This window comes from Coenobita brevimanus, chromosome 77 (genome assembly GCF_032717465.1).
Source record: "Coenobita brevimanus isolate Jiangsu-jjx chromosome 77, ASM3271746v2, whole genome shotgun sequence".
NCBI classification, from domain to species: domain Eukaryota; kingdom Metazoa; phylum Arthropoda; class Malacostraca; order Decapoda; family Coenobitidae; genus Coenobita; species Coenobita brevimanus.
In genome coordinates this window covers 9,436,426-9,453,134 of record NC_137030.1, presented here as the reverse complement: position 1 = coordinate 9,453,134, position 16,709 = coordinate 9,436,426, and the positions used below count along the sequence as shown (strand labels likewise).

Here is a 16,709-nt window from a genome sequence, read left to right as displayed (position 1 = left end):
CTTGGGTGTCTATCCCTGTGGTCCCTATGACTGTGGTGTTTTGAACTGCAGTGTGTATAATTGTGGTGTCTATAACTAACATATATGGCTGTGGTGTCTATAACTGCGATGTTCATATCTGTCGTCTCAATAACCGTGAAGGCCATAATTGTGATATCTATAATTGTGGTAGTTCGACAGCGTACTTGTAGGAGCTCTGGATGCCGAGCGGCCAGGAGCGTCCAAGAGAGATTCAGAAAAAGACTTAAGGGCAAATTGTGGTAATGATGCGTAAATTTTGTTAGGGCTAATTATAGTATTATTTGCGTTTTGAGTGTTGGATGTTTTTGTAGATTATTACATGGTTATAGTTTTGATTGTGGTAGATCGTGGATTGTGGTAGCTCATGGATTGTGGTAGCTCATGGATTGTGGTTGCTCATGGATTGTGGTTGCTCATGGATTGTGGTTGCTCATGGATTGTGGTTGCTCATGGATTGTGGTAGCTCATGGATTGTGGTTGCTCATGGACTGTGGTAGCTCATGGATTGTGGTTGCTCATGGATTGTGGTAGCTCATGGATTGTGGTAGCTTATGGATTGTGGTTGCTAATGCATTGTGGTAGCTCATGGATTGTGGTAGCTCATGGATTGTGGTAGCTCATGGATTGTGGTTGCTCATGGATTGTGGTAGGTCATGGATTGTGGTAGCTCATGGATTGTGGTTCCTTATGGATTGTGGTAACTCATGGATTGTGGTTGCTCATGGATTGCGGTAGCTCATGGATTGTGGTAGCCCATGGATTGTGGTTGCTCATGGACTGTGGTTGCTCGTGGATTGTGGTAGCTCATGGATTGTGGTAGTAAAAATTGTGGTAATTGCGACCTCGGTAACAGAATTGTTGTAGCTATAACTGTCATTTTAATATTCTCTGATCTCTTATTAAAGCCTCAGATTATATTAAGGTCTATAATTGTGGTGGTAAGACTGGGGTAATCATAGACATGCCAGTGTCTTAAGAATGTGGCGGCTATCATTATCCTGACGCCCAGTGATTATAGTGACAGTGATTATAGTGCCTGGTTAGATAATCCCTGTAACTGTGGTGGCCGTGATTGTGGTACCGTTAGTGTCGTGCGGATGAGTGTTTTAACTGAGAATTGTGGTGGATTAGATTGTGGTAGCTCTATTATTGTGGTAGTTATGGGGATTGATGTAGTTCTGTAACTGTGGTTGTTTTTCGAGGCTTGGTTGCACAATATGTTCGTTGTGTTCTATGGATGCACCTGCTCTCACAAAATGAGAGGGTGTTTTGCTTTGCTCGAAGTGTGTGTGTGTGTGTGTGTGTGTGTGTGTGTGTGTGTGTGTGTGTGTGTGTGTGTGTGTGTGTGTGTGTGTGTGTGTAAACAAAATAACTCTTTTATCCTATTTAATGTAAACTTGCTGGAGAAGTTGAGGGTCAGTCAAGGGATTGTTCTCTTGTTCTTTAAGAACAATGAATCAAAGGTCAAGGTCACAGGTCCAGATCAAAGGATGATCTTACTAGGTCAACTTAACAGTTTTTATCCAATTTTGAGCAAATTTGGAGGAAGGGTTGAGGGTAAGGAAAGAACAAATGGACTCGATTTTTGAAACCATGGCATAGGTAAAGGTCGCAGGGAAAGGTCAAAGTTGGACGCCTGTGTCTGCAAGTGAACAAAATAAATTAGTTCTGATCTGACTTAAACTAAACTGGGTAGAAGGATTGAAGATCACCCACAGGATTGACCTGTTGCTTTTGAGAATGATAGATCAAAGGTCAAGGTCAACCTAAAGCAATTTTTATCCAATGCAGACCAAGCTTTGTGTGATGGTTGAAGTTCAGGTATGGATGATGCAGTTCGATTGTGAGAACAGTCTGTCGAAGGTCAAGGTAACAGGGCAAAGCCAAATGTTCGGCCCTTAGACCAGTTAGATGACGCTGGTGTTACGCTGCCTGAGAGCTCCTTATTAATAATGTTTAATAAAGACAAATATGGTATCTCTGGAGCTACTACAGCATAATGGAGCCGCGCTTGTCATGTGGTGCGTGTGTAGGCTACTCGAGGTTGAAGGTTCGGAACACAAGCCGTGGTGGGCATTTAAGGTGGATGCTGGCAGTATGTTCATTCATATGCTAACACATGTCCCAGCCCACAGTTGACATCGATGACATACGGTATACAGATTCTTGGGTGATTATTTAGCAGAAGCCTCAACGCGAGTTCAACAATGAAAGTATGCATATCTATTTTTTTTTTTTTTTTATGCCATTCGTTCGATTATGGTAGCATTTTCTATCGGAAATCATTCGTTTTCCAGGTAAAATACTCCTTCTCCCAGGACTGATGGTGGTGGCGGTAGGAAAACGAGTGATTTGCAATATTAATGTATAAAAATCGAAAGAATGGCATAAAGAATGTCTGGCATAAAGAATTAAAAAAAAAAAAAGTTAGAAAATACAGTTCAACTGTGTAATAATGTTTCCTGGCGTGTAAGACTGGATGTTTTAGGCATTAACCCGGATAAATCCCATTCAGCCTAGCCTAGATCTAAGCAGTCAAATGAGAGGCCTAACACAACACATGCACGGAAGCCTAAGTGAAAGGACTTTACTCCCCAAGACTCCACACGTTCGTACTTCATTTCATACCTGAGAATTTGTAAATTAGCCTCCAGGTCCTCATAAAACCTCCTCGTAGTTTAGAGAGCTTCAGTAACACGCGCAACACAACAGTCATGACTGCACTGACTTCAAATCTTTGCTGTACTCTGGCGCGAGGGTTAGAGCGCTCTGATTGCTTGTAAATTAAAAAATCGAGCACTGATTGGTTCTGTCAGGTTCTGATGAAGGCCGATAAAGGGACAGCGGATGGAGATGAGGAAAAGTTGTCAAACTCAATAGTGAAGAGAGGAGTTAAGCACACGTAAATTACCACATAAATTAATAACTCCTTTATTATCAGTTTGCAAGACAACCATTGTAGAAAGAAGCTTTTCCAAATGTTGTAATACAGGCAGGCAACACCTCAAAATCCTTGAAATCCAATTGTGGCGTCTGCTATATATTTTCCGATTCTTGTTGCTGTCACTGCTGCTGCTGTTGTTGTCCTTGCCCCAGGCTCGTACAGTATGTACGTGAACCCACTGGACTACAGGCTTTGCCCTTTACCTGCTACCCACCATTCTTCCATCGGGGGAAACGGAAGATGTAGAGGGATGTTTGTATAACTGGATAGTGGCTTCGTTGGGTAGTATCAGTGCCACATGGTGAAGGCATCCTCCAGCACCACCCTAACATTAAAGGAGAAAAAAGAAAAAAGAGAAAAATAAAGAAAAAAGTCATTGGACTGGAGGGACTGACACCGGCCTCTGTTAAGTGGTGGTGTTTTACTGAGAATGTGGTAACTCCATAATTGCCACAGCTGAGAATGGTATACTTCCTTCGTCTCCAGCTTCGTCATTTTGCAGCTTAATTCACATAGCTCAGTGGCAGAAAAAGACAACACTATGGTTCATATTATTTCCACAGATAGAAATGGCAATTATAGGCCAAGTTGGAATATAAAGAGTATACTCGTTGTTGTGTAATATGCGATGCTAAGGAGGGACGGCTTCACGTGGTGCCACTGATTGGACCGGGCGGTGGAGCTGCCTGGTTACAAATGTCTCTCAGTCCCGTCAGTCACTTCAAAGCAAAATGGTGCACTGGAGAAAAAGGGCAACTTTACCTGCAGTCCACTGGGTTCACGTTCAGATGAGCCTGGGGTTACTACTACTGCTACTACTACTACTACTACTACTACTACTACTACTGCTGCTGCTGCTGCTATTTAAAACCGTGTTTGCTGTAGTTATGGTATTTGTTTAACCTCTCAGCTATAATTACAGTAAATTAAAAGTTATTAATAATAGTAGATGGGGGCGCCCACTATCAACTCATTTGTGGCATACAGGGTCCAGATATCTCTACACTGAGAGACAAGCCTAATTGTTTATCGTAAGGTGTTAACCAGAGAATCAGTAGGATCCCTGGTGGTCTAGTGGGTTAAGGCGCGTTTACCAAATGTGGCGCAAAAGGGATTACATCCGAGGTGTTTTTTTTTTTTTTTGCTCATGTAATTCCACTCAAGGTAGAGCAACCACTCACTCACCTTATACGTCAGGACTAAGTAGCCTAGCCCCGGGCCCCTAAGCCCATTATGGGGCACTACAACGGTGGTAAGAATATAAATTACTCTCTTTATAATCGTGGTAAATATATGACTGACCTCTATTACTGTGGTAGGGAAGGTTGTAGTGGTTATATTTATGAATTTACTCTATTGCTTCAGCCTAGAATTGGGGCTATTGCGATAGTGGTATAATGTATAACTATCATTCATTCGTTTTAACTTGGCGGAGACTTTCGTCCTTTGCCGCTTATTTCATGTAACTCAGTGGCAGAATAAGACATCATCGGGACTAGCATCATATTCTAGTGCTATGTTCTGTTTTTAGCTCAGCAGTCAAAATGGAAAGATGGCAGTTTTACGCCTGGTTAAAGTGAACAGAGAACAGGAACTTTAACACTGTCCTCCATCATTCTAACATCAAAGTCGAGGTGGTTATAGGAGTGTAAGCCTGGTGTCTATCATTACCCTGATACCTTGTGATTATAGCCACACTGATCATACCGCCTCAGAATATCATCCCTATAATTGTGGTGCTGGTTTTCATGATCGTCGTTAATTATTTTAGCTAAGAATATTGTGGTAGCTCTTGTACTGTGGTGACTTGGAGTGTGCTAAAGCCGGTTAGGTTGTGGTAGTGTAGATTATGGTAGCTCTGAAACTATGATAGAGCTACAACAGTAGTAGAGGTGGAATAATTGTGGTAGCCTATGTTGTGGTAACGCAGAGTTGACAGTTAAGATTGTGGTAATTATAGAATTGTGGTAACTTAGACTGGGGAAAGCCCCAGGAATTGATGGAGTGTGTGGTGAAATGCTGAAGCATGGGGGAGAGATAGTAGTAGAATGGATGTGGAAGATGTGCAGATTGGCCTGGGAGGAAGGTAGAGTCCCGGAGGATTGGAAGTCAGGTATAATTATTCCCTTGTACAAAGGAAAAGGGGAAAAAGAAGTGTGTGGTAATCATAGGGGCATTTGTCTTCTTAGTATAATAGGAAAAGTGTATGGTAGGATACTTATAGACAGAGTTAGAGAAAGAACAGAGAAATTAGTTGGAGAAGAACAGGGAGGCTTTAGGAAGGGAAGAGGTTGTGTAGATCAGATATTCATTCTTAGATCTTTAGTGGAAAAGTTTCTAGAGAAGGGAAAGAAGTTGTATGCGGCTTTCATGGATTTGGAGAAAGCATATGACAGGGTGGATAGACAAGGATTGTGGAAAGTGTTAGGAATATATGGAGTAGATGGGAAGTTGTTGAATGCTGTGAAGAGTATGTACGATGGTGCGAAGGCTGCAGTGCGTGTGGATGGTGAACTAAGTGAACTTTTCTCTTTGAAATTTGGTTTGAAACAAGGATGTGTCATGTCTCCATGGTTGTTCAATCTGCACATGGATGGGGTAATAAAAGAGGTACAAGGTAGGGTAGTGGATGTTGGAGTGGCCCTGGTGAGAGAGGATAGTGTTTGGAAACTCCCTGTACTGTTGTTTGCAGATGATACTGTGTTGTTGAGTGAAGACGAAGGGGAGCTGCAAGGCTTGGTGGATGAGTTTGAGAGAGTGTGTAAGAAACGGAACCTAAAGGTGAATGTAGGGAAAAGTAAAGTGATGGTCTTTGAGAGAGGTGAAGTTAGTGAATGTACAGCGAGGTTAGATGGTGAGGAATTGGAAAATATGAGTACGTTTAAGTATTTGGGTAGTGTGATGAGTAAGGATGGAGGTTTGGAGGGTGAAGTGCTTGAAAGGGTACAGCAGGGAAGAAAGGTTGCTGGTTCCTTGAAAGCAGTGGTAAGAAACAGGGAAGTGAGCATGGAAGTGAAAAAGTTACTACATGACAGTATTGTGATACCAACTCTAACGTACGGAAGTGAAGCTTGGACATTGTTGGAAGGACACAAGTCAAGAGTGAGAGCAGTGGAAATGAGTTATTTAAGAGGAGCCTGTGGAGTCACGTGGAGAGACAGGCTGACGAATGAGGATATAAAGGAGCGTTGTGGTGTGGATGTGGATGTGATAGGAAGCGTTATGAGGAACACACTGGGGTGGTTTGGCCATGTGGAGAAGATGGAGGGCGAAAGACTGACGAAGAGAGTGTATGTGAGTGAGGTGGAGGGGGGAAGAGGGAGGGGGAGGCCGAGGATGAGATGGAGGGATGGGGTGGAGAGGTATATGAGAGAGGGGGGTGTGAGTTGGGAGCAGGGGAGTGAAATGGCGGGGGACAGGGCGACTTGGAGGCGATTTGTTTGTGGCCACCCCAAACGGGATTGAAGCGTCTGGCAATAGATAGATAAATAGATAGGTAACTTAGACTGTTGCACCTCTAGAACTACGGTAGAAAGAAAACTGTGTCAGAGGTGGACTAACTGCGGTAGCCTAGATTTTAGTACCGGTAGTTCTAAAATAGTGGTAGCGTAGACTGTGGTATGAGAAAAATTGTGGTAGCTAGGATTACTACAGTACGGTATTGTGGTACGTTGTGATAGCTTTATGTGTTTATTTAGAGTATGGTAGAGCCAGAATTATGATAGTTTAGACTGTGGCATTCCCAGAGCTGTGGTACCTGACTTGTGTGTGTGTGTGTGTGTGTGTGTGTGTGTGTGTGTGTGTGTGTTAGAGCTAGAATTGCGATATACGCGATTTTGGCACAGGGTGAAATTGTGGATTATTCTAAAATTGTTGTACCTTCTGGTCGTGTTCTCAATGGCTTTCGATATTTCCTAACACATGTTCTTTGGCAATTTATTCTTCATATTGCACCTCAAAATCCCCTTATTAATCTAAACTGTTTCGAAATCACAGTGATATCGTGTAAATAGCGTGCTGTAGAATGTCAAGGTGTACTATGTAAAATAAATCGCTTAAGGAGGAGGTGCAAGGAAGCCTACTATGACACTTAATTGTAGTAGCTCAACATTATGGAAGGTGAAGTGTTGGTGTAAGTAAAATATGTGGTGTAAGAAAAAAAAATATTGTAAGTTTAACTCTCTATGACTCACTCTCCGTTGAATAAAAATCGTCTGGTGTTATCTGGGTCAGAGTAAGAGAATTGCCCCGGGTATGAGAAAGTTACTGGTAGCCATATTAACACTCTCAGGCTCCTTCAGCTCACTCTCAGTTAGGTCAATCATTTGTTGTTAGCTGATATAAAATACTCGAGTTTTTCTGACCACGAGAGGATTAATGGTTCCTGCCTTGACACTCTTGCTCCTGTGACTCACTCAGCTAAATAAAATCGTCTAGTGTTTCTTGGATTAAAGGAATAGAGTTGCCCAGAACATGAAGGGCCCTGAACTCACTCTCAGCTGAACACAGCCATTTGGCGTTAGCTGAAATAGAACACGAGAACTGTCCTGACCATGAGAGGGTGACTGGTAACTGTATTAACACTAGGGTTCCTACGACTCGCCCTAAGCTGAATACAGACTTCTAGAGTTACCCCGAGCTTCAGAGGGTTCGTGGTAAATGTATGTACTGTACACCCAGGCTCTTGTACTGGCTTTGGGATGAATAAAATCGTTTGGCTTAAGCTGCAGTAGAATACCAGAGCTGTTCCCACCATGAGAGAGTCAACCACGAGCTTTGATTGTGGTAGCTATAAAACTGTGGTAGACTATAAATGTGGTTGGTATAAGGAGGATACAAATTACCCTCTAGAGCTAATAAGACTGTGGTAGCTATAATTACCAATTCCATGAAATTGTGGTAGCATATGTGTAATTCTTCAAATATAATCTCTGTAATTATACTTACTGACTATGGTAGCTTTAGAATTATGGTAAATTATGACTAATTATACAAGGGTTGGTATAATTGTGGCAGTTCATGAAATTTATGGTTGTTATAATTGTGGTGGTTCATGATAGTTGTTATTAAAATTGTGGTGATTCAAGACAGTTGTGTGTATAATTGTGGTGACAATCTAATGTTATAATTGTGGTACTTTATAGACACTGGTTGCTATAATTGTGGTAGTTCGTGCAAATGGTGGTTACTATAACTGCGGTAGTTGTTAATCAAGGTAACTGTGGTAACTAAAATTATCCTGTTATGAATTTTAATGACATTAGGTAATCTATAATTGTGGTTCTTAATGAATGTTTCCCGGTGAAAATGTGGTTGTTATAGCATTGCGATTGATAAAATTATAGCATCTATTTTGGTTGCATTAACTGTGGTATTTATTGATTTTGAGAACTATAATTGTAAACCATATATATATTGCCGCGCCTTTAATTTTTTACCTATGGTTATGGTAATTCTGTAATGTTAGTTGTATTTTGTGGTTTTTGTAATTGTGGTGATTTTATTTTTTCTGACTGTTATGACGGTTGTAATTATACTGTATTTTGTGGTTTGTATAACTGATAGTTCTATAATGTTGGTAGTTAGATTTTATTATGTCAGCATTATAGTACTTCAATAATTTTGGTTATTAAATTCTTTTGGTCTCTATAATTGTTGCAGCTGTGTTTTTGTGTCTATATTTTGTCTCTATAATTGTGGTTGTTTTTGTCTATCATTATGGTAATTCTATCTTGTCATCATTACAATTAAGATAGTTATTTTCAGATGTATTTATGATAATTATGTAATGCTGGTGGTTATATTTTTGTTGCGTCTATAATTGTGGTACGTATATTTCAGTGCCCCTAACTGTGGTGCTTGTATAATGGTGCCAGTTACATTTTCGTTCTGGAACTGAGTTAGTTAGATATATGTGGCTTCTGTAATCTTGCTTTTATATATACTTGTGGCTTCTGTAATATGGGTAGCTATATAATTATCTGTTCTCTATAATATTTGAATCAATATTTATATATTGCCTTCTATAATTATCGTGGGCGTTTTGTTTTGGTCTCTATAATTGTGGTACATCTGTAATGTTTTTAGTTCTCTAGTGTTGGTAGTTTAATAATAGTTCTATAATATGGTTTCTATAATTATGGTAGTTCTGTACGTGTATTTGTGGTGGTACTATTTTGTGCTGTCTATAATGCATTAATTCTACTTTGCGATTACAGAATAGTTTTTATTTCGATTGTGCATTTGGGTAAGTTTTATTGCAGTAAGTACGGTAGTTATTATAAAAGTGGAAGTTGTAGTAATTGTTGTTGTTGTAGCGACTGTGGTAGTACTGTTTGTTATAGTTGCAGTAATTGTGGTAGTTACTGTGAAAGTGGTGTTGTAGTGATTAGCAGTTGTAGTAATTGTGGTAGTTACCGTGAAAGTGGTGTTGTAGTGATTAGCAGTTGTAGTAATTATGGTAGTTGTAGTAACTCGTAGCTTAGTACTTATGTTGGTTGTACGAATTCTGGCATTTGTAGACATTATAGAAGTACATTAATTGTGGTAGCTACTATTGTAGTCCTAGGTTTATCTTAACGTGAACCCGGTGGACTGCAGGCTGAAGTTGCCCTTCTGCTGTTCACCATCCTCTTTTCGTAGAAGGGGGAGTTAAAGGACGTTCGTATAACCGGGAAAGTAGCTAATTGTAGTAGTGCAGCAGTGGTGGTAGTTGTAACTGACATTTGTTAGTGTTAGCAGTAGCTGTAGCGTTGTGGTAATTGTAGTGTAAATGTTATTATGATTGTAGTTACCTATAATTTCTTAATCTTAAATTGCAGCAGACATCTAATTGTGGTAGGTGTAAGACTGTGATAGTTTCAAAATATTCCAGCCTGTATTTATGACTGTGGTAGATGGTTTTCCATTGTACTGTGCAACTGTGGTTGGCGTGGTTGTGGTAAATATGGTCATTAAAATTTAGTGTGGTAGGTGCACTGTACAAAATTCACTCTAATTGTGCCTTCACTTGGTGGCACCCATATAACCGGGTGGTGGAGCTGGCCATTTATACAAACGTCCCTCGGTTTTCTCCCTATTTCCCAAAGGGGGATGGGGGGCTGCAGGAGAGGAGTAACCAGGCTGCAGTCCACTGGGTTTACATAATTAATTTTGGGATAAAGTTACTGCTGCTACTATTTTATGTGGTAAATACAGAAAGAGGAACAACGAATAATGAGTATAATTCGTTGCACCTATAATTAACTGGAAATGTGGTGTCGTATTTAATATTTATAACAACATTCTCCAAGACTCCTAGTAAGTGGTATGCGTGTGGCAGGACTAAACTAACAACCGTTGTGATTCCAACAGCTAATTGTAAAGTCTATTTGTAACATATTTTTAATTTTGATTGGCGTTTATGTCTGATATACAATATTAATAACTGTAATTGATAAACAGATACACAGCTAGATAGAGGGACATAGATTAGATAGACAGATAAAGATATAGGTAAATATACAGCTCCTGTATATACAACACTGATAGTTATAAAACTTTTATATCTATAGCTATGGTATCTATATTTATGGCGTGTAATTGCGGTAGATGTCTATAACTGTGGCCTATCTAACTCTGACACCTCTAAATAACTGTAGTCGCTATATAATAATTATCGGGTTATTTAAAAAATAGTGGTATCTAAAATTAATAAACATCCCATCATTTTCAAATTATGGTAATTATAATTAACAAAAAACAAAAATTGCAGTATATAATCTGTAACTGGTAACATAAAGCTGAGACAGGAATGAGTAGCGGTAGGTACTGTGGTAACTATAATGGTGGTTGTTAAAGTTAACTGTGGTAGCTATAGCTGTTGTAGAAATAAATGTGGCAGGTTTAACCGTGGCAGATATAGATGCTGTAGTTTTAATGATGTCAGCTATAATTAATTGTGCTAGCTGTAGTTGTGATAGGAATAACTGTGGTAGATATTATTAACTGAGGTAGATATTACTGTGGTGGAAATAAATGTGGTAGCTATTGTGGTTTATGACTGTGGTACCTGTGGCTACAAGTGTGTTAAATGTAATAATGACATGCAGATAAATATAAGTTGAGGTACTGGTAGGTATAATTGTAGTGAGTATAATTAAGAAAAATATAATTGCAATAAATATAATTGTTAGCTATATAATGCTACGTATTGCTTATTGTGGTAAGTGTTTGTGGTAAGTTTTAATGAAGTATAATTGTGGTAGATTAACTGTGGTAGCCATAATTGTGGTAGGTGTGTAGCAGCGGTATTTACAGTGCAGTAGTTCTGTGGTAAATCTATAATTGCAGTGGCTATATTCGCTACTTACCATTATAGATGAGAGTAACAGGGTGATGCTGGTAGTGGTGGTGGAGGTGGTGGTGGTGTGGTGGTGGCGGTGGCGGTGGTGGAGGGGGTGGGGGAGGAGGGTGGTGGTGGGGGTGAGGGTGTAGGGGGCGGGTCACCTCTGGGATATGCACCTCCACCACCCTCTCCTCCCCTCCCCCTCCACCCCCTCCCTCTCCCCCTCCCTCCTCCTCTAATTTTCCTCTGGGTGGGGGAGGAAGAGGAGGGAGGTGTTGCTGGGGAGGGAGGGAGTAAGAAGTTTCCTCCATCCCTCCATCATATAGATATCCCCCCTCCACCCCTCCCCTTCCCCCTAAATCCAGAGGGGAGGGGGGATAGTAGGAAGGTGGGGGGGTGAGGAGGGGGTAGTGGTGGTGGATGTGGTGGATTGTGGTGGGGGGAGGGGTTGGAGGGGCCGTCTCTCCAGCGGTAGGGGAGCGTGGAGACCATGAGGGGGGAGGGGGTGGCTCCGTGTAGTGGGTGGGAGGGGAGATTCGCCCCCCTTGGCCACCGCCGGCTTTTTTTGCCATGAAACACCGCGGCATCACATCAACAACAACAACAACAAGTACAACAACAAAACTGGCTTGGAGGAGGAAGGACGAGGAGGAGGAGGAGGAGGAGACACTTTTTTGGAGAGAAGGTTAGGAGGAGGGGGAGAGGAAAATAAAGAAAAAGATAATAAAAACAGCCGGCGGAAAAACACACACACACACACACAAAACGCGGGGCCTCTCACCCTCGCGACACACAGTGAAGAAATCTGGGCGGGCCGGGTGTTATATACTCCCCTGTCTGACTCCTCCCACTTTTACCTCCACCCTTCCTAGCCTATTTTTCCCTCCTAAGCATCCACTTCCATTAACCCCAACCCCCCAGCAACCCCCAACCCTCATATATAAGCCTAAAAAGAACCATTTCCCAAGATGGTTTTAGGGATTTTAAAAGATTTGGGGAGTTTGATGGGGAATAGGGAGGAGTCACGCGTGCGCAGACTGTCTAGTGGGTGGGGCTTAATGGCGCATCCCCCACGCCTACGGTTACGTTATTTTTCGGATTTACGGGCGTGAAATTCCCTGTACGGGTGATTGACGCTAAGCGAGTGTTTGTTATTGACGGAACTAGCGATGGAGAGACGCAAATGAGGCGGGGAGGGAAGCTCGAGGGAAGGGAGGGAAGGTAGGGAGGGGAAAACCGGTTGAACAGGAGGGGGAAGAAGGGAGAGGGGGGGGAAGGAGGTACCGCCCATCGCACTGTTGAATGGCCACCTGAAATTCTCTCCCTTCCCTCTCCCTCTTCTCTCCATCCCTCCATCCCTCCAAGAATCCTCAACTTCAACTCATGCCAAGGGCTCTCAGGAGTGAAGGAGCCAAGAGGGAGGGAAGAGGGGATGGAGGGAAGGATGGAGAGAGGGAGGGAGGGAGGGATGGAACCGCAGTATATGCAACAGTGCGGATCAACTGGTAGGGCGCTCAGCCACCCGTTGCATCCCTGCCGCAGCCCTGTGCCGCAGCGCTGTTCCTACCACAGCACACAGCCACGCTACCACACCACACTTCCCACTACACTACCACGTCACACTTCCCACATCACCACACTTCCTACCACATTACCACACCACCACATTGCCATCTTATACTTTCCTACCATTACGTCACTCTTCCTACCACACTACCACACTACTCCTATCACACTACCACACCACACTTCCTACCAAATTCTTTACCACACTATCACACCACCACAAACCCTACCAAATTCTCTACCACAGTACCATAACTATCACACTTCCTACTACACCCTACCACACTATCACACCACCACAACCATACTATCACACCTTCTCACTCCATGCCACACTATCACACTACCACACTCCCTACCACACTATCACACCATCACACTCCCTACCACGCTATCATACCACTACACCTTATCGCACTCACACCACCTCACTTCATGCCACACTATCACACAGTCACACTCTCTACCACACTGTCACACCACACTTCCAACTACACTGTCATACCACCACACTCTCTACCACACTCTCACAAAACCAAAAACCCTACCACACTATCATACCATCACATTCCATACCACATTATCATACCACCACATCGTACCACACTATCATACCACCACATCGTACCACACTATCACACCACCACACTCCCTTCCACACTATCACACGCCACACTCCCTACCACACTATCACAATACCACACTCCCTACAACACCATCACACTCCATACCCATCTATCACAACACATTGTCACACCACCACATTCCCTACCACATTGTCACACCACCACACTCCACACCACTCTATCACACCACCACACTCCCTACCGCATTATCACACCACCACACTCCCTGCCATACTATCACACAACCACACTCCCTGCCACACTATCACACAACCACACTCCCTGCCACACTATCATACCACCACACGCCTTTCCACACTATCATTCCACCACATTCCCTGCCACACTAGCACACCACCACACTCCATACCACCACGCTATCACACCACCACACTCCCTACCACACTGTCACACCACCACATCGTCACACCACCATATTCTCTACCACACCATCACACTCCCTGCCACACTATCACGCCACATCATCACACTACCATATTCCCTACCACACCATCACACTCCCTGCCAAACTCACACTTCTAACCACACTACCAAACCTTACCACACCAACACACTCCCTACCACACAACCAAACCATACCACACTGCCATACCACCAGCTCCCTACCACAATACCACAACTACCATACTCCTACCACACCACCACACCCTACCAAACTGTGACACTAACACAATTCCTATCACACTACTGCACTACCACACTACAAGTTCCACCACTCTTTTTTACCACACTACCATACTACCACACGTCCTAGCACGTTGTTACTCTAGCTCACTTCTTACCACTCTTCTTACCACACTGCCACACCACCACACTTCCTAACACGTCACGGTACCACAACTACCACACTCCCAACCGAAACTACCACACCACCGCACTCCCTACCACAACTACCACGGTGCCACAACTACCACACTCCTAACCAAAACTACTACACCACCGCACTCCCTACTACAACTACCACACCACCACACTCTCTACCACAGCACAACACTCTCTACCACACCACCGTACTTCTGACCACAATATTACTCATCTAACCACACTACTACACCACACTTCCTACCACACTACACTTTCTACCACACTACCACTCCACCACACTTCCTACCACACTACCACTTCACACTTCCTACCACACTATCACTCCACACTTCCTACCACTCCACCACACCATACCCCACCACAACAAACTAAGCAGAGTACCTACCACATCACCACACATTCTACCACCCTACCACACAACAACACTTCTTACCACACTGTCACACCACATCACACTCTCTACCATTCCACCACATCATACCACACTCCACTCCACCACAACAGCCATACTTCCTACCACACCACACTACCACACATCCCACCACTCCAACACACCACACATCCTACCACGCTACCACCACACAGCACAGTCGCTACCACCCCGTGTAGTATGGTAGGCAGGGGGGTCACACTTTGGCCTGAACGCTGCCGGGACCCGGGTTCGATTCTGGCAGGGGTCCAACTGGGTGGGATTAGCTCCTTTAACACCTTCACCACCACCACGCCATGTTTTTTTTTTTTTTTATCATTTATTTCATCCATGTATTTATTCGTTATTTTATTCTTCCCGCCACCGGACGATTTTATTCAGCTGAGGAGACGCTTTGCGACTGTACGTATCTTTTACCCAAATTGCGCCAAACCCCATCTTTACCATTTATTCATTTACTTATCTTTTTATTATATTTCTTGCTGTACCAGACGATTTTTGTTCTTGCTGTACTAGACGGTTTTTTTTCGCGGGGGAGACATTGAATTTTTGTATCAAAATTCTGCCCCAAGACCCCATTTCATCATTTATTTATTTATTTATGATTTATTCCTACTACCACAAACGATTTTATTCATGTTAATCCCCCAGGCCTTCATTTTTCTTTTCTTCCTGCCACCGGACGATTTCTCAACTGATGTGACTTTTCTAACTAGAGGGGTTAAATTTAGCTTTCATTATTAACTCCCTTTGCCACTACAGCGCTCTCCTCAGCTGAGTAAATCGTCTAGTTGCGGCATGATTAATCTCTCTCTCTCTCTCTCTCTCTCTCTCTCTCTCTCTCTCTCTCTCTCTCTCTCCACCGGTCTAAAGGAGTTAACTGTTATTGTATTTAGTTATTTTACTGTAACTTTATGGCGATTTTATAACTGCATTTTTTTTTTTTTTTGACAAATGGAAACTACAAAGGTAATTTTACAGGTGATCGTATACAAAATACCTATACTCCTTTCACGCGAACGACCTAAAATCGCCATCCCTCCGTCTTGAAAGTGGAGTTGTAACAGAAAATTAGCACTGTAATATGGAGCCAGTCACGAGGAAGTGCTATGTAAAGGATGCAGAGCCGTAGTTTCCTTTCCTCAACCACTCGAGTTTAGCATTCCCTGGACACTGCTGGCGACATATGGCATCCCTGGCCTGTGTTTACAGTAGCAAGTACTAAAATTCCAGGACTGAAAAACGTCACGTGGTGTACTGACATCACTGACTGACTTACTGAACCCAGAATAATAATTTTTTATGTGTATATTGAGAAACCACATTTTTATTAAAATAAGTTCATGCAAATCATTCAATTGTGCAGGTACATTATTACAGTCGTACAGAAAGTGGGGAATAAATAATTTTGGATGCTGTGCTGTCACTTGTCTAGTTATTTTAATATCGAAAATTCATCACAACGTCCTGCTGACCTGTTATATTTCATCACTGAGTGACAGGGTTCGAATACAATAATAATCAAACTGTGTTCCAAAGACAATCATTTAGTAATTATTCTTTTTATATTCGACTGTAATAATTTGCCAGCACAAATGAATGATTTGCATTATCTTAGGCCTATTCGAATTAAAAAATATGGTTTATCAACAAACCTATTTTTCTGAGCTCAGGAGAGTAATCACAATACATCGTGGAAGGTTCTTCATGCGTGGAATTCTGCCACTTACCATTATAAACACAGGCCAGGCATGTCTCCGGCAGTGGTCAGGTAATCCTAAACTCGACAGAAGGTAACATTAGCTGCAAAGGAACGAAAATGTGAGCCATGTTACAGTAAAAGAAAGTGTATACGTATCTGTTGTTATATCCTTTAAGAGGTTTTATTCGACTTTACAAACTCTCACACATCCGTACACGCCATATTGTTTCCTCCAACCTAATTCACTG

The 16,709-nt window shown here is 42.4% G+C and overlaps 1 protein-coding gene across 1 annotated transcript in view; it reads right to left on the bottom strand.

The window, feature by feature from the left end:
* The window catches only part of LOC145408445 (uncharacterized), a 76,059-nt gene extending 59,608 nt beyond the window's left edge, over positions 1-16,451 (bottom strand). Inside the window, exons 1-2 of the mRNA XM_080279173.1 lie at positions 16,415-16,451; positions 11,317-11,454 (exon numbers count right to left, since the gene is read on the bottom strand). Coding sequence (XP_080135299.1) covers positions 11,317-11,454; positions 16,415-16,451 — 175 coding nt within the window. The remainder of the gene's footprint in view (positions 1-11,316; positions 11,455-16,414) is intronic.
* Positions 16,452-16,709: the final 258 nt, after the last annotated feature.